The sequence below is a fragment of the Oncorhynchus mykiss genome, chromosome 4 (assembly GCF_057628025.1).
Source record: "Oncorhynchus mykiss isolate SJ-2025 chromosome 4, ASM5762802v1, whole genome shotgun sequence".
NCBI classification, from domain to species: domain Eukaryota; kingdom Metazoa; phylum Chordata; class Actinopteri; order Salmoniformes; family Salmonidae; genus Oncorhynchus; species Oncorhynchus mykiss.
Window position 1 is genome coordinate 18,317,925 of NC_143025.1, and position 24,308 is coordinate 18,342,232.

At 40.5% G+C, this 24,308-nt stretch overlaps 1 protein-coding gene across 14 annotated transcripts in view; it reads right to left on the reverse strand.

Moving 5' to 3' along the window:
* Nucleotides 1-1,052: 1,052 nt before the first annotated feature.
* The window catches only part of LOC110521425 (CUGBP Elav-like family member 5), a 358,349-nt gene continuing 335,093 nt past the window's right edge, over nucleotides 1,053-24,308 (reverse strand). For 7 of the 14 annotated variants that reach the window (XM_090231305.1, XM_090231303.1, XM_090231298.1 and 4 more), the window contains 5 exons: nucleotides 8,570-8,776; nucleotides 8,223-8,309; nucleotides 7,169-7,312; nucleotides 5,584-5,748; nucleotides 1,053-5,312 (listed from right to left, as the gene is read on the reverse strand). In XM_090231305.1, coding sequence (XP_090087431.1) covers nucleotides 5,621-5,748; nucleotides 7,169-7,312; nucleotides 8,223-8,309; nucleotides 8,570-8,776 — 566 coding nt within the window. In that variant the 3' untranslated portion in view covers nucleotides 1,053-5,312; nucleotides 5,584-5,620. Of the gene's footprint in view, nucleotides 5,313-5,583; nucleotides 5,749-7,168; nucleotides 7,313-8,216; nucleotides 8,310-8,569; nucleotides 8,777-24,308 lie in introns of all 14 variants that reach the window. The other 7 variants (XM_090231302.1, XM_090231300.1, XM_090231297.1 and 4 more) reach the window with 1 other exon arrangement.

A 24,308-nucleotide genomic window follows, 5' to 3' on the forward strand; every position in this document is an offset into this window, starting at 1 on the left:
CGCAAAGGCTGTGGAGATAAGAGTTTATCAGGAGGGGGATTGATTTTCATTAACTGATTGTAATAAAGATGAACTGCCGGGCTTGCACACTGACCAAGAGCCACACTTTATTATAATTGGGCCAATTTATTTCATGAGCCAGTGGTTCTACTTTTTTTGTCCTCCCTTTTCCCACTGCTCTTTAAAATGTTCTTCCTCCATTCATTACTGTAGTGTCACAGCCATACGGTTTCTGTCACTAACTAGCCTATCTTTAGATTTTTACTACACAGGCCAATTGGTCAAGTCAGTGATAACATATTTGTTTGTTTTCCTGTGTCTACCTAAGACATGGTATATTTTCATGGATATACTGTACTTTTTGTCAGTATTGCATGAAGGTGCAATCTGTTCGTGCAGCTGCCATGATTTATATTCATTGCACTGATAGCATAATGTATGTACAGTATTTATGTTTTACCAGTTTCTTTATTTGTAACGCAATCATTTTGACTGTTCCTGCCCATACTTCGTCCAAACATATACGTGGTCGATGAAAATGTAGCATCATTCCCTCTAGTTTTTGTTACCCATCAAAATTGGCCTTAAAATATATAATTTCCAATAACCATACCATCAGAGGTAACCTATTAAATAGCAGAGCACTGGGCCCTCAGTCTTCAGGATGACAGGTCATTTCAATCACTCTACCCCTTGCTTCATTAGGTTTCTATAGGAGTATAAAATGGATACATTAACCCTCCACCTACTGCCTTGCTCTATGCTACACTGTGAATTCTAGAACAGACTCCTATCAGATATTTTCTAATGAATTATCACAAGTTTGTTTCCGGAAGGTCTTGGAGGTGTTGCCTTAGAGATTGCACGTGATTGGTACTGCTGGTAACGTGCTGAAAGGGCATAAGGTAATCAGTGATAATGGCCATTTCAGCACACTCAATTACCCTATACCCATATAGGAGAGGGATGGACACCTGGAATGGCTGTTCGTGCAACGACTCCCCTTTTCTGTGGTGCAGTTATGCATTTATTACACATCTGAGAATGCAACATCCAGTTTGAAATTTTATTGTAAAATTGAAAAAAAGGAGAGAAAGAGAAAAGCCCCAATAAGCATTTCCTTTTATACATACCTTATCATAACAGAACAATAAAATAAATACATTAAATAAATGATCAATAAAATAAATACATCAGTAAATAAACAATTCAATAAATAGATGAATAAATACATTTACATATCAAGTTTCTTACCTGATCAAATAAATAATTATAAAACCATTAAATTATTAATCATTAATATGAAATAATCTAAGCAGCAAGTATTCAAGAAATGTCAACAGGGGAAAAAACGTTTGGTTTCTCAGGCTATTACAGAACACATATTTTAATTGATTTATTATTTATAAAAAGGTACTGCTTTCCATTTCAGTTAACCATGCTGTACTGAGCCCATCAAGCAGATAGGTGGTGCTCTCCTCTTGAAAAAAAAAATTGCCTGTAAACAGCATTGTTCTGGTCCAGGTTTAGAGAATAGCACTGAAATGTCCCTTGCCCTATAACATGTCAATAAAATCTACTAAACAGATTCAATACTTTTGTCATATATTTTTGTATGCTTTGTGCTGAGAAACCAGAAGTTTAACATCTTTATAAAGCAAAAACCCTCCCCTCCCTCCCCATTCCACCCATTCCACCCACCCAAAGAAAGGACCTGTGCTGATTTTCCATAATATACAGATTTCATATTAATAATAAGCTACTATCCTTAGCATTCAAACCATTGGTAAATAATAATATAGTTAAAGCGAGTAGCTAGTACCATTATTATAATCTTTAACCCCCCAGCCCCCCTATTGAGCATGCTCAGATATTGAATGAGCATCATGGTTGGAGAGATGGAATGACAAAGGATGAACATGGCAGAATGGTGCGAGGATGAAAACAGCATAAAACATTTCACTGGCTCAAGCACATCGTTTCAATTTTAGTTAGTGCAATGAGAATTACTAGTGATGCCTCCAAATCAGATAGGACAGCACCTGTAAACTCGCGCCCAATGGGCAAATAATACTGGAATTGATATAAACAGTCTCCATCCACACGCCTCCGTCGCAATTATTGTACTCTTTAAACTTTTCCCCCTCCACAAAAATAACCTCACATTTCTCAAACTAATTACATTTCAGCCACAGTTGCCATCTTTAATTTGTATTACCCAAGCTGTTGAATTTAATTCGATTTTAATAATGAAAAAATCCCTCCAGTAGCTACCCTTGGGGCACATGTCTGTATGTAACAGCTTCCTAAGGTGCCAAGTCCAGACAGGGGAGGGAAAATGGGGGGGACCAACACAGTAACTCATGAAGAGACTGTGTTCAAATACCTACCTTGTCATTATGTTCTTAGTCTATCTTGTTCTATAATTTGCGAATATTTCACCTACTAATACATCATCAAACATTTAATCTACTACTATTTACTACTACCAATTGCACTGCTGCATATGAATATTGTTAATCTTTCATCCGTTTCTCCCTTTTTTGGATATACAATCCGCACATTTTAATGTCTGATGGAGGAATTAAATAGATGTTTTCCCTTTATAAATGCATTCGACTGAGATTTGGCAACTCCGATGTTGATAAAGGCATTACAACACCGTGACAGCATACAAGAACTCTAGCCTTTTGTTGCTGTCAGCGGTCAAGTTTAGTATGCATTGTCCATTTGGTTTCAATGCTGAGGCTTACATTCAGCACTCTTCAGAGAGCACTAAATATATATGCTGGTAGGGAATACTTGCTCAGCCAAATTGTCATTCTGGTTTGTTGCTCAGTCATTCAAACCCAAGAGATGCCATTTGCCAGTCATCAGACAGACAGACATACGGGATGTGGTGGAACAAAACAGTGTCTAAATAGGCATAATGAGCAGAGAGAAGCAAGGCTGGACTCTGTCAACCTACAGGAGAGACTGAGAGAGAGAGAGAGAGAGAGGGAGAGAGAGACAGAGAAAGAGAGAGAGGGGGGGGAAGAGAGAGGGAGGGAGATGCCTCTCAGTGGGAGATGGATAGGCATCAGAGGAGAATGAGTATGATAATAGAATAGCTTTGCGATGGAAATTAGAAAAGGGAATAGAATTGAGTAGAACTACTACTACAACTGAAGAGACACATCTTCAAACCAATTTCATCCCAGACATATCATTAGTGTAAACCATGTTCATATTTTATTGGAATAGTAACTTCTACTGCTTTAACAGTTTACTTTTTCTAATCAATCTGGCCATATGTGTTGCCAGCTACTAGAAAACAGAGTATTGGTTTGTTCAGGCTAATAGTATGCTTTGATGTTGTCCCTCTGTGGCAGAGTTTGTGTTCCTGGTTTTGACTTTCCTTCCGAGCAGCAGCTGCAGTAACTACGTTTAAAGTCAAGCCTGCTGCAGTCTAATTGATGGATCATTTTGCTATTAATTTGACCTCCTAAGGCTGCTAAAGCCAAGCTGTTCCTCATGGTGTAAGAGCTCTCCTCTCAGTGTGCTATTGTGCCCAATGGAAAGACTGCATCTGCTCTTTAGTTAAGTCCCATCTACAGCAAACAGGCAGGCCTCCGTTTGACCTCATTGCTTGCTGCTATGCTACATAGAACCATTTGTTTCCATTCCAGGAATGTATTAGATATATGTCATGTGTGTTAATTGATTGTGCATCTTTTGCCCTGCAGTGTTGCTCTCCATCTGATCAATATTAGCATTACCCTAATTATGATGCGCGTTAGCTCTCAGGTCCCCGTAAAATGATGGTCCCTATAAAAAGAGATGTGCTTGAGCAGGGAGCCCCCCCCCTGCAGAGAGCAGCTGGAGAAGGTTGGCAGCGGAAGGGGGCAGGACCCGGCAAGCCTTGCGCAGCTTGGATAGCAATTTTATAACCATTGTCAGGGTAATTTGTATATTTTATTAACCAGTTGAAGGTGTTGTACTTCTTTACTACTACATATCCACACAACAGGGTGGCACTTTTACCGCTGAGCTTAGTGGTCAGATTAACTGCATTGTCAGTGCTTTAATGATGCTGCCTCGCTTTTTCCTGACACGGAATGCCTTTTTCTGCAATGAAAAAGATGGGGGTCTACAATGACAATACATCAGGATGGAATGCAGTGCACTGACAGAGGACTAGAAACAGCAGATGATTGAAGACATTTCTCAATACACTGTATGTCTTGAATGTTTGGTTTGACACAATTTACAGGATATCTTTTGGCACTACTGTGTTGAGCTTCATGTGCAACTACTCAGAGTTGCCTTATTGCTCCCACACAGAGAAGTTATTAGAGAGAGATATGTCGAAAATGAAAAGTGCAGATTTGGAATGTAAGGGTGAAGGATGACTGCTAAAAGAAAATCTGAACATGCCCGAAACAATCTCTAATCCACATATTCTACGTCCACTAAAATAGTATAGCTTTTCAAATATTTTTATATTTTTTATATTTTGTTTAAATATTCTCAAACCCAGTAGCTATAAATGTAAAAGGAGAATAAACCAAACCCCTTTTCCTCCTCCAACCGGAAACTCCAACCGGAAACCGTAAGTTTCTTCTTAAGTTTGAACTTGTAACATTATTAATTGTAGTTTGCAGTATTAGAATTAATAATAGTATATATTACCATTTAGAACAATACAAATGTTTGGTCCTTTGGTCCCTTAGGGGTGAAATATTTTCAGATGTACTGTAGCTAATGGAAACCTCGGTGACCCGAGAAAGCCATAGTTCTGCGCTTGCTGAAAGACGGTGAGAGAATTAGAGAAAGAGGGAAAGAGTAAGAAAGTCCATCAGTGGGACAGAATCGCTTCTTTTTACCACTTTGTCTTGATCTTCAAGTTTTAACCCTCATTTGTCCAGTATAATGAAAGCCACAAGCGCCTTTTTCTTTATATATATGTGTGTATATAATACGTATATAGAAATCTATTTGTTGTTGCTGCTTTTTGTTTGTTTGTTGCTTAATTAACAATTCAAGTCCCAACGAGAAAAGTTCTGTTGTTAAGAGTTTCACATCTTTTTCCCATTTTTTACTTCTCTAGTCTGTCTTGCACTGTGCAGTTAGTTGCGTTGTTGTTGAAGTCCTTCTGTGTAGTTTCTGCTAACTCCACACCTCCTCCTATAGCTGCAGTACCCTATGTCTTCTTCATAAGTAAATGCTGATATGTCTTCAAAAATTCCTTGTGTTGATGTTTTTTAAAACGTTTTTTTTTTGTTTTCAAAGAAAAAAGTTGAACTCCAAGATATCTTCAGTTTTCTCAAAACCTAGAAGACAAATATCAAACCATGTTTAGATCTAGCTTACTTTCCTTTGAAGTTATTTAGATATGTAGATTACATTTCTTGAGGTATAGATTTTACAGTTATTTGTAATTATTCAATTCTGCCCATGATATCAGTTTGATGGTTTGGAGAAAGCCAGCCCACATTTGCAATTCAGTCAATCTTTGTCTATCATGATGATGATAGATTTTCCCATTTCTAGTTGACAGGCATTCTATCAGTCTGAGTCTATAAGAGAGTCCACTGGGCTTACCTGTGCTGTTGCAGTGAATACTGATGGCTAGGTTGTGTCAGTAAGGGCGGCTGGCATCCTTCGGTCGTTTTAACTGGACTTTCAACCTCTTCATTCCAATCTGAAAGCCGTTCATGGCTTGAATAGCTGCCTGTGCGCTAGCTGGGTTGTCGAAGCTCACAAACCCTAGGAGAAAAGAAACGAAGTGTATAAACCTAAAAGCCAAAACTGTACAATACGAAAATGTAGCCAAATAATAATTGAATTATGAGGAAACAGAGAAAGGCTTTCAAACAATGCCCTTGCTCAATCTAATAGCATTATGCTTAGACTATTTATTATATCAAAGTGCTTATTTTGATGGGAACCAAAGTAATGTTGAACAATTTTGAACAATATATAACAATTTCTGTCATTCAAACCATTTTTCTTCTCCATGTAGCTTGTGCAAACACTCTCAAATGCTCTTCAATATATATCAATGAGCATGCGTTTGTGGATGTGCCACTTGCACAGAAAAGCAGAGCCCACAGATGAATACAGAGAGACAGGCCGAAGCAGAGGCACATGTGTATGACCCTAGACACTCAAGTCCAAACTCATGCTGAGCATCCTGTTTCCATCAAGTGTAAGAATAAAGCCGTAAAAGTAAGTGACCAGAAATTGCAGTGGAGTGTGGCTCCGGTTGATGCAATCCCCAGTGTCTAGAGTGTCATTAGCAACAGTCGATGACCCATGAAAAACAACAGGAGCCTCCCCAGGTCTCCTGCCACATGGGAGGGAGGTGTCTGCCTATAATGCCTCATTAGGGGGAAGGGTTAAGGGGGAGAGAGGGAGGGAGGAGGAGAGGATGAAAGGAGGACCCCGGGCCAACCGTGCCACAGATAACAGGGAAGGATGTGGACTTAAACCTCCTTTTAAGGGGAGCTCTCCATGTCTGCTGTTCTCCATGCACCATCAGTCTGGGTTTAACCCTCTTCCTGCTTTCTAGATGAATTACCCTACAAAGCAGCCCTGTCAGACCTAACAGTATGTTGTAAATGCATAGTGTATTAGTCAATACTGCAAATAGGACTTCTTTTATGAATTTCTATGTTATTAAGTTCGCCCTGAGAGCATGGCAGAAATCAGTTTTACCCAGGGATGTACGGCTCCCTCAAGTGAAAACAAATGCTGATCTATGATTGTCCTTTGCCAAATCTTTTCTCTCCCCTCTCTTCATCCCCACTTTTTTTTTCAAGGCCAAAGTCAGGTCTGGTCTGTGGAGCCAAGTGGGACCAGATCCAGGTTGGGGTGTGAATCAGCACCAGTGCACCCTGGGTATTGACAGGTATATGGGTTACAGAGTGGTGGTCTTGATGCTGTGGCTACATACATCCTATTCCAAAGCTTTGTAGTAAACAGATCGATAAACGCTTTTCAAGCTCCGAGGACATCCCCACTGAGATAACAAGGGGATTATAGGCTACCAATTTGTTTAAAAACTTTACTTTTGTTGAAATATCACAGGAATCATTGCCTTGTTTGCAATACATGAAACTGTTTTAATTGATTGGTTGACAGAACAAACATAGACCACCCATTTAAAACTAGCTTTAAAACTCACCGAAACATTTGCTCTGGTTGGTGGCTCGGTCCATGAAGACCTTGGAGGAGATGACGCTCCCGAAAGGCAGAAACATCTGCATGAGTTCGTTATCTCCAAACTCCTGTGGCAGGTGGTAGATGAACAGGTTACAGCCCTCGGGCCCTGCGAACACACAGAAACCATGGAAACCACAATCAGACCTATTTACCGCTGCCTGCAGACCCGTGGCTTCTCATTTGGCCGGGGAACAGATCTGAGGAGCACGACTAATGGAGTGGCAAAGACATTTGTTCTGACTTCTGTGACAGTATTAATAAATAATAAAACTGTGCTTACCACCACAAATACAAACTGTGCATTTCCAACTTTGATTTGATTTTGCATGGTGTGGCACCATTACATCACTGAGGTGGAAACTTGCTGATTTGTTTAGATGGAGACGTTCAGAGGCAGCATTAAGCCTTCATTCAAGCATATAATCTAGTCAAACAATGGTGGAAATCAGACTATTTCATCAACACAAAGGCCTACATAATAATAATAATGCACGCATACTTATTTGAGGAAAAACAGATTGGTAATGACTTAGAAATAGTGAATCCAAAATGACATGACATCCCACACGGTTGTCATCATAATCAGCTAAGCAGATTGAGATGTGACTAGAAATGTGTTTGAACCCAGTCAATGGATTACACAACGCAATCAACCAATACTGTACATGCTCTAATGTAATCTCCATGTAGTCTACTTTTAGGAAAAGGTTGAATCCAAAGTCCATCCTGCATCACATAGATGATGATGATTGATTAGTTTTGCCCCAGATAATACCATTATGCGTACAGAGTACTATGTAACACTTTCATTTTCAACATGAGAACATTTCATCACTGCATTATACCACCTGGACAATATTACTAGGAAAGTGTAATACCAAAAAATGAAATGCAATTGTATTTAACATAATACTCTTAAACCTGTAAATTGGAATATTGAAATATGACAATAAAGCAATAAAAGTGAATATTTACAATAGCGTTGTAAAATAGAAATATTATTCTCTCACCCTCACCTTCTCTCTGTTGCTGCTGCTGGATGACCTGTGATGGCTGAGGCAGAGTCTGACCTATGGGAGTCAGTGTGCCGGCTGGGTAGATAGCTGTAACACGCACACACACACCCACACCCACACACACACACACACACACACCCACCCACACACACACACACACACACACACACACACACACACACACACACACACACATTTTGTATTGGTATATCTCATATAGTCCCTGATTTTACTCCTGCACCATATTAGTGCACATCTCTCTCAGTCTGGGCCAGGGTTTAAGGGCCCAGGCCAGTGTGCACAGTATCTGTGCTGTGTATTGCTCTACTTCTCGATGTGTACAATACCTGTGTATTGCTGTACTCCGGTGAAGGCTTGCTGGAGGGTGTCTGCGGCGTTGGGGCTCTGGGTGGAGTAGGGCGAGAGACCGTTGGTATACATGGTCTCAACGGTGGGATGTCCGTTGGGCTGATGGTGGGGGATACCCGTGAAGCCGTTGACGATGGGAGTGACGATGTTGGGAGTGGTAATGTTGGCTGGTGGAGAGCTGAGGCCTGCTGAGACAAGGATATTTATACTTTTTTCAGACTACCCCCCCACACACATATATACCCACACATACACACATACACCCACACACAAACACCATTTTGCTCACTACACTTCCTTCCTCTCTATCACAAGGACTGTTACATAGCAGGCGCTGGTGGTGAGACATCCCGCTGGAAAACTGGGAACCTGTCAAAAAATGAGCTTGTCTGTTGTGTTTCTGAGATACCCTGCTGGATCTGAGTGTGAACAGCATGAGGGAACCACTATGAAACTCCAGTAAGATCCTGAGAGATACAGTGCCTTGCGAAAGTATTCGGCCCCCTTGAACTTTGCAACCTTTTGCCACATTTCAGGCTTCAAACATAAAGATATAAAACTGTATTTTTTTTGTGAAGAATCAACAACACGTGGGACACAATCATGAAGTGGAACGACATTTATTGGATATTTCAAACTTTTTTAACAAATCAAAAACTGAAAAATTGGGCGTGCAAAATTATTCAGCCCCTTTACTTTCAGTGCAGCAAACTCTCTCCAGAAGTTCAGTGAGGATCTCTGAATGATCCAATGTTGACCTAAATGACTAATGATGATAAATACAATCCACCTGTGTGTAATCAAGTCTCCGTATAAATGCACCTGCACTGTGATAGTCTCAGAGGTCCGTTAAAAGCGCAGAGAGCATCATGAAGAACAAGGAACACACCAGGCAGGTCCGAGATACAGTTGTGAAGAAGTTTAAAGCCGGATTTGGATACAAAAAGATTTCCCAAGCTTTAAACATCCCAAGGAGCACTGTGCAAGCGATAATATTGAAATGGAAGGAATATCAGACCACTGCAAATCTACCAAGACCTGGCCGTCCCTCTAAACTTTCAGCTCATACAAGGAGAAGACTGATCAGAGATGCAGCCAAGAGGCCCATGATCACTCTGGATGAACTGCAGAGATCTACAGCTGAGGTGGGAGACTCTGTCCATAGGACAACAATCAGTCGTATATTGCACAAATCTGGCCTTTATGGAAGAGTGGCAAGAAGAAAGCCATTTCTTAAAGATATCCATAAAAAGTGTTGTTTAAAGTTTGCCACAAGCCACCTGGGAGACACACCAAACATGTGGAAGAAGGTGCTCTGATCAGATGAAACCTAAATTTAACTTTTTGGCAACAATTCAAAACGTTATGTTTGGCGTAAAAGCAACACAGCTCATCACCTTGAACACACCATCCCCACTGTCAAACATGGTGGTGGCAGCATCATGGTTTGGGCCTTCTTTTCTTCAGCAGGGACTGGGAAGATGGTTAAAATTGATGGGAAGATGGATGGAGCCAAATACAGGACCATTCTGGAAGAAAACCTGATGGAGTCTGCAAAAGACCTGAGACTGGGACGGAGATTTGTCTTCCAACAAGACAATGATCCAAAACATAAAGCAAAATCTACAATGGAATGGTTCAAAAATAAACATATCCAGGTGTTAGAATGGCCAAGTCAAAGTCCAGACCTGAATCCAATCGAGAATCTGTGGAAAGAACTGAAAACTGCTGTTTACAAATGCTCTCCATCCAACCTCACTGAGCTCGAGCTGTTTTGCAAGGAGGAATGGGAAAAAATGTCAGTCTCTCGATGTGCAAAACTGATAGAGACATACCCCAAGCGACTTACAGCTGTAATCGCAGCAAAAGGTGGCGCTACAAAGTATTAACTTAAGGGGGCTGAATAATTTTGCAGGCCCAATTTTTCAGTTTTTGATTTGTTAAAAAGGTTTGAAATATCCAATAAATGTCGTTCCACTTCATGATTGTGTCCCACTTGTTGTTGATTCTTCACAAAAAAAATACAGTTTTATATCTTTATGTTTGAGGCCTGAAATGTGGCAAAAGGTCGCAAAGTTCAAGGGGGCTGAATACTTTCGCAAGGCACTGTAGTGGAGATTACAGTGAAAGATTTGCTCAGTGTGGACAGGGGAAGCAAAACATAGACTCCTACCCTCTTTAAACATCATGAAAAATATCCAATAGTTTGACATACCATGAATAAGCACACACACACACACACACACACACACACACACACACACACACACACACACACACACACACACACACACACACACACACACACACACACACACACACGGTTGCAGGATGTTTCACGGTTGAAATAGAATTGGATGATCCTTTAAAACCAGCCTCTTGTTGAACATGTGCAATCTTGTGTGGAATGTGAATGAGTATATTTGAGGAGGATCTCAATATGAATGGTGGCTACTTTGAAAGTAAGCTCAATAGTGGAGCATCAGCCCTGGGGACCACCTCGGTAAAGACAGAGTAGTAAAGAGTAGTAAAGAGCCTCTATAGAGAAGTAATGAGCCTCTATAGAGAAGTAATGAGCCTCTATAGAGAAGTAAAGAGCCACTATAGAGAAGTAAAGAGCCTCTATAGAGAAGTAAAGAGCCTCTATAGAGAAGTAAAGAGCCTCTATAGAGAAGTGAAGAGCCTCCGTAGAGAAGTAAAGAGCCTCTATAGAGAAGTAAAGAGCCTCTATAGAGAAGTAAATAGCCTCTACAGAGAAGTAAAAAGCCTCTGTATGGTAGCAAAGAGCCTCTATAGAGAAGTAAATAGCCTATGTAGAAAAGTAAAGAGCCTCTGTAGAGAAGTACTGCACCTCTACAGAGAAGTAAATAACCTGTATAGAGAAGTAAATAACCTCTATAGAGAAGTAAAGAGCCTGTATAGAGAAGCAAAGAGCCTCTATAGAGAAGTAAAGAGCCTCGATAGAGAAGTAAAGAGCCTCTGTAGAGAAGTACTGAGCCTCTATAGAGAAGTAAATAACCTCTATAGAGAAGTAAAGAGCCTGTATAGAGAAGCAAAGAGCCTCTATAGAGAAGTAAAGAGCCTCTATAGAGAAGTAAAGAGCCTCTATAGAGAAGTAAAGAGCCTCTATACAGAAGTAAAGAACCACTATAGAGAAGTAAAGAACCACTATAGAGAACTTAATAGCTTATATAGAGAAGTAAAGTGCCTCTATGGAGAAGTAGAGCCTCTACAGAGAAGTAAAGAGCCTCTGTATAGAGAAACAAAGAGCCTCTATAGAGAAGTAGAGCCTCTACAGAGAAGTAAAGAGCCTCTGTATAGAGAAACAAAGAGCCTCTATAGAGAAGTACAGAGCCTCTACAGAGAAGTAAAGAGCGTCTGAAGAGAAGCAAAGACCATCTGTAGAGAAGTAAAGAGCCACTATAGAGAAGTAAAGAGCCACTATAGAGAAGTAAAGAGCCTCTGTAGAGAAGTAAATAGCCTCTATAGAGAAGTAGAGCCACTATAGAGAAGTAAAGAGCCACTATAGAGAAGTAAAGAGCCACCATAGAGAAGTAAAGAGCCACTATAGAGAAGTAAAGACCCTCTATAGAGAAGCAAAGAGCCTCTATAGAGAAGTAAAGAGCCACTATAGAGAAGTAAAGAGCCACTATAGAGAAGTAAAGAGCCACTATAGAGAAGTAAAGACCCTCTATAGAGAAGCAAAGAGCCTCTATAGAGAAGTAAAGAGCCACTATAGAGAAGTAAAAAGCCTCTATAGAGAAGTAAAGAACCACTATAGAGAAGTACAGAACCACTATAGAGAAGTAAAGAGCCACCATAGAGAAGTAAAGAGCCACTATAGAGAAGTAAAGACCCTCTATAGAGAAGCAAAGAGCCTCTATAGAGAAGTAAAGAGCCACTATAGAGAAGTAAAGAGCCACTATAGAGAAGTAAAGAGCCACTATAGAGAAGTAAAGACCCTCTATAGAGAAGCAAAGAGCCTCTATAGAGAAGTAAAGAGCCACTATAGAGAAGTAAAAAGCCTCTATAGAGAAGTAAAGAACCACTATAGAGAAGTACAGAACCACTATAGAGAACTAAATAGCTTATATAGAGAAGTAAAGAGCCTCTGAAGAGAAGCAAAGAGCATCTGTAGAGAAGTAAAGAGCCACTATAGAGAAGTAAAGAGCCACTATAGAGAAGTAAAGAGCCACTATAGAGAAGCAAAGAGCCTCTGTAGAGAAGTAAAGAGCCTCTATAGAGAAGCAAAGAGCCTCTGTAGAGAAGTAAAGAGCCTCTATAGAGAAGCAAATAGCCTCTATAGAGAAGTAGAGCCACTATAGAGAAGTTAAGAGCCACTATAGAGAAGTAAAGAGCCTCTATAGAGAAGCAAAGAGCCTCTATAGAGAAGTAAAGAGCCACTATAGAGAAATAAAGAGCCACTATAGAGAAGTAGAACCTCTATAGAGAAGCAAATATTCTCTATAGAGATGTAAAGAGCCACTATAGAGAAGCAAAGAGCCTCTACAGAGAAGCAAATAGCCTCTGTAGAGAAGTAATGAGCCTCTGTAGAGAAGTAAATAACCTCTGTAGAGAAGTAAAGAGCCACTATAGAGAAGTAAAGAGCCTCTATAGAGAAGTAAATAACCTCTATAGCGAAGCAAAGATCCCCCATAGAGAAGTAAATAAGTAAAGTAAAAACAAAATAAATTTGAGCTTAAATTAAATTGTGTTCCCTGTATATTCTTCATAATCCCACTAGTGCAATTGAAAGTACCTATTTCAAAGTTTTTGAGCAGTTTCACACCCTTTTCTCTCTCACAGATATGCACTGAGTGTGCAAAACATTAAGAAAACCTTCCCAATATTGCGTTGAAATCCCCCCACCTCTCACCCCTTTTGCCCTCAGAACAGCCTCATTTGGTCAGGGTATGGACTCGACAGGTGTCGAAAACGTTCCACCTGGATGCTGGCCCATGTTGAATCCAATGTTTCCCACAGTTGTGTCAAGTTGGTTAGATGTCCTTTGGGTGGTGCACCATTCTTGATACACATGGGAAACGGTTGAGTGTGAAAAACCCAGCACGTTGCAGTTCTTGATACACTCAAATTGGTGCGCCTGGCACCCACTACCATACCTCGTTCAAAGGCAGTTAAATCGTTTGTCTTGCCCATTCACTCTCTGAATGGCACACACACACAATTCATTGTCTCAAAAATCCTTCTTTAACCTGACACTCATGCAGCCTACCGCTGTGACCAGGGGAATTGCCTTGGTCCCGGTGAGAGCTTTTGTGTCTTTTGCACCATTTCTTTGTTTAAGCTCCCTGCGATTGCTTGTTTTCTGCCGACCTGTGATGAATTAGACTGCAGCTCTGGCCCATTCTCTGTCGGGGCCCCAGGAGACTGCTGCTCCCCATTCTGAGGGCTCAGACAGCCAGTCTGGCAGACCACACGCACTCTACTATACAGCGCCATAATGCAGCCTCTCCATCATCAGGCAAATTCATTTTCCAAGGCTTAGCAGTGGGTGGCGGCCGCCGTGTGCCTCAGGGTCAGCAGGCAGATGCAGTGTGGGATAAGAGCTCAGAGAAAGGAGATTATAGAAGTCACAGGTTGGGAGATGGTGCTGGTTGGGCGGCACTGGTGGACCTTGGGGCCAGGGAGAGCCCAGTGTATCATGGAGGAGAGACAGCAGCAGGGAGCCATTTCCACCACGTGTAATGTGAGAGAGTACAGATATAAATAGAGAAATAAATAGCTTTAAATAATTATCACTACTCAGCTTAAATCAAAGTTAATTCATCACATGCTTCTACAGGTGTAGACTAACAGTGAAATGCTTACTTAAAGGTCCCTTGCCAACAATGCAGAGAGAAAGAAAATAGAGAAATAATACAAAAGTCAAACGTAATATTAAAAGTAATAATAGATACATAATGAGTAACAATAACTTGTCTGGAGGACCAGTACTGAGTCACTGTGCAGGGGTACGAGGTAATTGAGGTAGATGTGTACATATAACTAGGAATAAAGTGACATAGTGAACAGTAGCAGCAACTTATGTAATGAGTCAAAAAGTTAGTGCAAAAAGGGTCAATGCAGATAGTCCTGATAGCTACAGTATTTGGTTAACTATTTAACTAACTATTTAGCAGTCTTATGGCTTAGGGGTAGAAGATGTTCTGGGTCCTCTTGGTTACAGACTTGGTGCACCGGCACCACTTGCCGTGCGGCAGCAGAGAGAACAGTCGGTGACTTGAGTGGCTGGAGTCTTTGACAATCTTTTGGGCCTTTCATTTACATCAATATATATATCTCTGTCTGGGAGAGATAACACCTCTATTGACACCAATATGTTGACACCGATTGACACCTACAGTATATTGACACCAATACACTGAGTGTACAAAACATCTTTCAATGACATAGACTGACCAGGTGAATCCAGGTGAAACTGATGATCCCTTATTGATGTCACCTGTTACCCAATTCAATCAGTGTAGATGAAGGCGAGGAGAAAGGTTAAATAATAATTTCTAAGCCTTGAGACAATGGATTGTGTGTCATTCAGAGGGTGAATGGGCTAGACAAAAGATTTAAGTGCCTTTGAACAGGGTATGGTAGTAGGTGCCAGGTGCACCGGTCCATGTCAAGAACTGCAACACTGCTGGGTTTTTCACAGTTTCCCGTGTGTATCAAGAATGGTCCACCACCCAAAGGATTTCCAGCCAACTTGACACAACTGTGGGAAGCCTTTTTTTTCTTTTTTAAAAATGTATTTCACCTTTATTTAACCAGGTAGGCCAGCTGAGTACAAGTTCTCATTTACAACTGCGACCTGGCCAAGATAAAGCAAAGCAGTGCAACAAAAACAACACAGAGTTACACATGGGACAAAATATTGTACAGTATTGTACAATAGAAAAATCTGTATACAGTGTGTGCAAATGAAGTAAGGAGGTAAGGCAATAAATAGGCCTGAGTGGCAAAGTAATTACAATTTATCAATTTACGCTGGAGTGATACATGTGCAGATGATGATGTGCAAGTTAAAATACTGGTGTGAAAAAGAGCAGAAAAACAAAAACACATATGGGGATGAGATAGGTAGTTGGTTGGATGGGCTATTTACAGATGGGCTGTGTACAGCTGCAGAGATCGGTAAGCTGCTCTGACAGCTGACGAGTCAACATGGGCCAGCATCCTTGTGGAACGCTTTCGACACCTGTAGAGTCCATACCCTGACAAATGGTTGCTGTTCTGAGGGCAAAAGGGGTGTGTGTGGAGGGTGTTATATTATGAAGGTGTTCCTGAATGTTTTGTACACTCAGTGTATATCTCTGGGGGGTAAACTGCTCAAAACCTTTGGTATACAATAAGTACGTCGCTATGGACAGGTGGGATTGTGAAGAATATACTGAGAACATGATTTCATTTAGCCTCATATTCCTCATATACAGTGCCTTGCGAAAGTATTCGGCCCCCTTGAACTTTGCGACCTTTTGCCACATTTCAGGCTTCAAACATAAAGATATAAAACTGTATTTTTTTGTGAAGAATCAACAACAAGTGGGACACAATCATGAAGTGGAACGACATTTATTGGATATTTCAAACTTTTTTAACAAATCAAAAACTGAAAAATTGGGCGTGCAAAATTATTCAGCCCCTTTACTTTCAGTGCAGCAAACTCTCTCCAGAAGTTCAGTGAGGATCTCTGAATGATCCAATGTTGACCTAAATGACTAATGATGATAAATACAATCCACCTGTGTGTAATCAAGTCTCCGTATAAATGCACCTGCGCTGTGATAGTCTCAGAGGTCCGTTAAAAGCGCAGAGAGCATCATGAAGAACAAGGAACACACCAGGCAGGTCCGAGATACTGTTGTGAAGAAGTTTAAAGCCGGATTTGGATACAAAAAGATTTCCCAAGCTTTAAACATCCCAAGGAGCACTGTGCAAGCGATAATATTGAAATGGAAGGAGTATCAGACCACTGCAAATCTACCAAGACCTGGCCGTCCCTCTAAACTTTCAGCTCATACAAGGAGAAGACTGATCAGAGATGCAGCCAAGAGGCCCATGATCACTCTGGATGAACTGCAGAGATCTACAGCTGAGGTGGGAGACTCTGTCCATAGGACAACAATCAGTCGTATATTGCACAAATCTGGCCTTTATGGAAGAGTGGCAAGAAGAAAGCCATTTCTTAAAGATATCCATAAAAAGTGTTGTTTAAAGTTTGCCACAAGCCACCTGGGAGACACACCAAACATGTGGAAGAAGGTGCTCTGGTCAGATGAAACCAAAATTGAACTTTTTGGCAACAATGCAAAACGTTGTGTTTGGCGTAAAAGCAACACAGCTGAACACACCATCCCCACTGTCAAACATGGTGGTGGCAGCATCATGGTTTGGGCCTGCTTGTCTTCAGCAGGGACATGGAAGATATTTAAAATTGATGGGAAGATGGATGGAGCCAAATACAGGACCATTCTGGAAGAAAACCTGATGGAGTCTGCAAAAGACCTGACACTGGGACGGAGATTTGTCTTCCAACAAGACAATGATCCAAAACATAAAGCAAAATCTACAATGGAATGGTTCAAAAATAAACATATCCAGGTGTTACAATGGCCAAGTCAAAGTCCAGACCTGAATCCAATCGAGAATCTGTGGAAAGAACTGAAAACTGCTGTTCACAAATGCTCTCCATCCAACCTCACTGAGCTCGAGCTGTTTTGCAAGGAGGAATGGGAAAAAATGTCAGTCTCTCGATGTGCAAAACTGATAGAGACATACCCCAAGCGACTTACAGCTGTAATCGCAGCAAAAGGTGGCGCTACAAAGTATTAACTTAAGGGGGCTGAATAATTTTGCAAGCCCAATTTTTCAGTTTTTGATTTGTTAAAAAAGTTTGAAATATCCAATAAATGACGTTCCACTTCATGATTGTGTCCCACTTGTTGTTGATTCTTCACAAAAAAATACAGTTTTATATCTTTATGTTTGAAGCCTGAAATGTGGCAAAAGGTCGCAAAGTTCAAGGGGGCCGAATACTTTCGCAAGGCACTGTACCTCATATACTGCTAACATATTAGGAGCAGGCCTCAGTAAATGTCTTTATAGCTTGAGCATGACAAAGATTGTTCTCCATATGGTGCCATACATAACAAAACATTTCATTTTACACTCCAGCGTGCATTGTGAAAATCATATTCATAGTGTGTTTGCAAAGCACACACAAGCATGTGAATATACATATGCCTGTTTACTGAATGCATCGGCCCAAAATAATGACATGTTGTTTTGTACTCCAGAATGGGTAATAGGATGCTATGGGTCAAGAGATTGCTTAAATTATACAACTCTGTCTTATCTGTCAGCTTTCTACAGTTATTATGCCATGAAGTGAGTCTACTACATAGTCCACTTGGTTTTATGCTATGAAAGCATAATTACATTTACATTATTGCAGTCTATTCTTTTGGAAAATTGTGGATTTACACTCTATTATGATTGCACTGAGAAAGAGGCCAGCCATATACAAAATAAGTATTTATTATGCTAATTATACAATCAAATCAACAAGGAGCACTGGACCCATATTGGAGAGGACCACAGTCATTATGAACACAAGGACAGTCTCTCAGTGAAGCAATAAATAAGCATTCATAACTGATGTTTTCATTTAGTTGATTTTAAAACCTAGGTGCAATCGTATATAATCGTAATTCTAGTTGTTCAAATGTGAAGGTAAAACGGTTTTGGTATAGATTAAGTTAGCAAGAAATCTACAAAATGTTGCTACTGAACATTAAAATCCTATCCATTGTAATGTGATGAAGTCCAGCCTAAAAAAAAGGAGCTCTATTTTAGATGATGGTGATGGTGAGTCTTTATATGGTAGATATTTTATAAAATGTGATTCAGTGTCGTGGTCTGTATGCAGCAACCCTGGGAGGACAAATGGGGCTTGTGCCAAAGGGGGGATTCTGTCTGAGCTGGAATCCCACGGATAATGTGACACACAGCAATACAAGGTGAGGCAGCCCTGAGCCCAGGCAGGCAGGCAGCCCAGTCAGTCAGACAGGTAGGCAGGCAGCCCAGTCAGGCAGCCAGGCAGGCTTTCCCACTGAGGTGTAGTTATGCACAGAGCCCTTCAGGTGGTCACAAACACTATGTCAAACAGCTCATTAGCTTCAGCTGTAGCATTAATCACTCTGTGGAATCGTCCTGCATCATGTTTTGGACCCCAATCTAAACCCACTTTCATCAATGACACAGTCAGGGCTGAATTGAATGGGAGTGCGGTTAGGCAGGGCCCTACATGGAACATATGCATTCAGCCCATGTAGTGCAGCGCTCTGGAACATAACATTATGTGACTTTGATTATACACTTCCTGCTCATGTGATTGACCTAACAAAGCACTCTTGACTGCCATTTTCCTTTCACACCCCTCCCCCTATCTATCCCAGGGGATCGGGAACATGTTTCTTTACCGTTTCATTTGGATTTCTTTTGTAGCTCAGGAAGTGCACCTGCTGAACATTATTTTCAATAAGCATCATCATGTATCATTGTAAGGACACATGCTCTAATCAAGTCAACCATCTGGCCGGCTGCTTATGCGCCATCAAGCTTAAATTCTTTACATCTGTTGATCAAATGGATGGTTCATTGTTTTCAGAGAACTCTCCGTAGCCCTTTCCTACAGTCAATGACCAAAAGCAACCTCTTTGGCCTCATGGGTGGAATGTTATTAATATTTTTCATATTTTCATAATTAATAAAGATTGTATAAAATAACATAAAACAAAAATCTGGTGTTTCTATGTCAAACAGTTTTGCTTACATTTCAGTCTTCTGTGATGTACACTACCGTTCAAAAGTTAGGGTCACTTAGAAATGTCATTGTTTTGAAAGAAAAGCTCATTTTTTTGTCCATTAAAATAACATCAAACTGATCAGAAATACAGTGTAGACATTATTAATGTTGTAAATGACAATTGAAGCTGGAAACGGCATATTTTTTATGGAATATCTACATAGGCGTACAGAGGCCCATTATCAGCAACCATTACTCCTGTGTTCCAATCGCACGTTGTGTTAGCTAATCCAAGTTTATCATTTTAAAAGGCTAATTGATCATTAGAAAACCCTTTTGCAATTATGTTAGCACAGCTGAAAATTGTTGTTCTGATAAAAGAAGCAATAAAACTAGCCTTCTTTAGACTAGTTGAGTATCTGGAGCACCAGCATTTGTGGGTTCGATTACGGGCTCAAAATGGACAGAAACAAAGACCTTTCTTCTGAAACTCATCAGTCTATTCTTGGGAAATGAAGGCTATTCCATGCAAGAAATTGCCAAGAAACTGAAGATCTCATACAACGCTGTGTACTAATCCCTTCACAGAACAGTGCAAACTGGCCCTAACCAGAATAGAAAGAGGAGTGGGAGGCCCTGGTGCACAGCTGAGCAAGAGGATAAGTACATTAGAGTGTCTAGTTTGAGAAACAGATGCCTCACAAGACCTCAACTGGCAGCTAAATAATACCTGCAAAACACCAGTCTCAATGTCAACAGAGTTGAGTTGCAGAGTTGCAAAGAAAAAGATCTCAGACTGGCCAATAAAAATAAAAGATTAAGATTAAGACCACAGACACTGGACATAGGAAGATTGTAAAAAAAAGTGTTATGGTCAGACTAATCTAAGTCTGAGGTGTTCTGATCACAAAGAAGAACATTCGTGAGACACAGAAAAAAATGGAAAGATGCTGGAGGATTGCTTGACGCCATCTGTCAAGCATGGTGGAGGCAATGTGATGTTCTCGGGGTGCTTTGGTGGTGGTAAAAGTGGGAGATTTGTACAGGGTAAAAGGGATCTTGAAGAAGGAAGGCTATCACTCCATTTTGCAACGACATGCCCTGTGGACGGTGCTTAATTGGAGACAATTTCCTCCTACAACAGGACAATGACCCAAAGCACAGCTCCAAACTATGCAATAACTATTTATAGAGAAGAAGCAGTCAGCTGGTATTCTGTCTATAATGGAGTTGCCAACACAGTCACCGGATCTCAACCCGATGTAGCAGCTTGACCGTAAGGTACATAAGAAGTGCCTATTAAGTCAATCCAACTTGTGGGAGGTGCTTCAGGAAGCATGGGGTGAAATCTCTTCAGATTACCTCAACAAATTGAGAACTAGAATGCCAAAGGTCTGCCAAAGGCTGTAATTGCTGCAAATGGAGGATTCTTTGATGAAAGCAAAGTTTAAAGGACACTATTTCAATTAAAAATCATTATTTATAACCTTGTCAACGTCATGACTATGTTTCCTACTACAACTCATTTCATGTATGTTTTCGTGGAAAACAAGGACATTTCTAAGTGACCCCAAACCTTTGAATGGTATTGTATATAAAGTCTAAATCTGACATATATAGACCACCAAATGCTAACAGTCAGTATCTGGATAACAAGTGTGAAATGGTTGATAAAGTATGTGATATCAACAGAGAGGTATATATATATTTGTATATTGAAATATTGACTGGCTTTCATCAAGCTGCCCACTCAAGAAAAAGCTTCAAACTGTAACCAGTGCCTGCAACCTTGTTCAGGTTATCAGTCAACCTACCAGGGTAGTTACAAACAGCACAGGAATGAAATCATCAACATGTATTGATCACATCTTCGCTAATGCTGCAGAAATTTGCTTGAAAGCAGTATCCAGATCCATCGGATGTAGTGATCACAATATAGTAGCCATATATTGGAAAACCAAAGTTCCAAAGGCTGGGCCTAATATAGTGTATAAGAGGTCATACAATACGTTTTGTAGTGATTCCTATGTTATTGATGTAAAGAATATCTGTTGGTCCGTGGTGTGTAATGAGGAGCAAACAGAAACTGAAATAGCTTATTCCAGTGGCTAATAAGCATGCACCCGTTAAGAAAATGACTGTAAAAAAATGTTAAATCCCTGTGGATTGATGAGGATTTGAACAATTGCATGGTTGAGAGTGATGAGGCAAAATGAATGGCAAATAAGTCTGGCTGCTCAACCGATTGGCAAACTTATTGCAAATTGAGAGATCATGTGACCAAATTGAATAAAAATAAAAATAAACTACACTATGAAACCAAGATAAATGAAATAAAGAATGATAGTAAAAAGCTTTGGAGCACCTTAAATAATTTCTGTGAAAAAAGGCAATCTCAGCTCCAACATTCAATGAAACAGATGGTTCATTCATCACAAAACCAACTGATATCAATGTTTTTTTTCATTGGCAAGACTAGCAAACTTAGGCATAACATGCCAGCAACAAATACAGCAACAAATGTCACTACACATCCAAGAACAGTGGGGCAAAAAAGTATTTAGTCAGCCACCAATTGTGCAAGTTCTCCCACTTAAAAAGATGAGAGAGGCCTGTAATTTTCATCATAGGTACACTTCAACTATGACAGACAAAATGAGAAAGAAAATTCAGAAAATCACATTGTAGGATTTTTAATGAATTTATTAGCAAATTATGGTGGAAAATAAGTATTTGGTCAATCACAAAAGTTTATCTCAATACTTTGTTATATACCCTTTGTTGGCAATGACAGAGGTCAACCGTTTTCTGTAAGTCTTCACAAGGTTTTCACACACTGTTGCTGGTATTTTGGCCCATTCCTCCATGCAGAGCTCCTCTAGAGCAGTGATGTTTTGGGGCTGTTGCTGGGCAACACGTACTTTCAACTGTCTCCAAAGATGTTCTATGAGGTTGAGATCTGGAGACTGGCTAGGCCACTCCAGGACCTTGAAATGCTTCTTTCGAAGCCCCTCCTTCATTGCCCGGGCGGTGTGTTTGGGATCATTGTCATGCTGAAAGACACAGCCACGTTTCATCTTCAATGCCCTTGCTGATGGAAGGAGGTTTTCACTCAAAATCTCACGATACATGGCTCCATTCATTCTTTCTTTTACACGGATGAGTCGTCCTGGTCCCTTTGCAGAAAAACAGCCCCAAAGCATGATGTTTCCACCCCCATGCTTCACAGTAGGTATGGTGTTCTTTGGATGCAACTCAGCATTCTTTGTCCTCCAAACACGACGAGTTGAGTTTTCACCAAAAAAGTTATATTTTAGTTTTATCTGACCATATGACATTCTCCCAATCTTCTTGTGGATCATCCAAATGCTCTCTAGCAAACTTCAGACGGGCCTGGACATGTACTGGCTTAAGCAGGGGGACACGTCTGGCACTGCAGGATTTGAGTCCCTGGCGGCGTAGTGTGTTACCGATGGTAGGCCTTGTTACTTTGGTCCTAGCTCTCTGCAGGTCATTCACTAGGTCCCCCCGTGCGGTTCTGGGATTTTTGCTCACCGTTCTTGTGATGATTTTGACCCCACGGGGTGAGATCTTGCGTGGAGCCCCAGATCGAGGGAGATTATCAGTGGTCTTGTATGTCTTCCATTTCCTAATAATTGCTCCCACAGTTGATTTCTTCAAACCAAGCTGCTTACCTATTGCAGATTCAGTCTTCCCAGCCTGGTGGAGGTCTACAAATTTGTTTCTGGTGTCCTTTGACAGCTCTTTGGTCTTGGCCATAGTGGAGTTTGGAGTGTGACTGTTTGAGGTTGTGGACAAGTTCAAACAGGTGCCATTAATACAGGTAACGAGTGGAGGACAGAGGAGCTTCTTAAAGAAGAAGTTATAGGTCTGTGAGAGCCAGAAATATTGCTTGTTAATTAAAAATCCTACAATGTGATTTTCTGGATTTTTTTTTCTCATTTTGTCTTTCATAGTTGAAGTGTACCTATGATAAAAATTACAGGCCTCTCAAATCTTTTTAAGTTGGTGGCTGACTAAATTGGTGGCTGACTAAATACTTTTTTGCCCCACTGTATATCTGACCAAATTATGAAAGACAAGGTTTGTAATTCCGTAAAGTTACTGTGGAAGAGGGGAAAAAAATATTGTTGTCTATCAACAATGACAAGCCACCGAGGTCTGACAACATGGATGGAAAATAACTGAGGATAATAGCATTCAATATTGCCACTCCTATTTGCCACATCTTCAATTTAAGACTAGAAAGTGTGTGCCCTCAAGCTTGGAGGGAATAAAAAGTCATTCTGCTACCTAGGAATATTAAAGCCCCCTTTACTGGCATAAATAGCTGACCAATCAGCCTATCACCAACCCTTAGTAAACCTCTGGAAAAAATTGTGTTTGACCAGATACAATACTATTTTACAGTAAACAAATTGACAACAAACTTTCAGTATGCTTATAGAGATGGATATTCAACAAGCACAGCACTTACACATCTGACTGATGATTGGCAGAGAGAAATTGATGATAAATAAATTGTGGCGGCTGTTTTGTTACACTTGAGTGCGGACTTTGACATTATCGATCATAGTCTGCTGCTGGCAAAACTTGTGTTATGGCTTTACACACCCTGCCATATCGTTGATGAAGAGTTACCTGTCTAACAGAACACAGAAGGTGTTCTTTAATGGAAGACTTTCCAACATAATCCAGGTAGAATCAGGAATTCCCCAGGGTAGCTGTCTAGGCCCATTACGTTTTTCAATCTTTACTAATGACATGCCACATGCTCAACACTATACATGTCAGCTACTACAGCGACTGAAATGACTGCAACACTTAACAAAGAGTTGCAGTTAATTTCAGAGTGGGTGGCAAGGAATTAGTTAGTC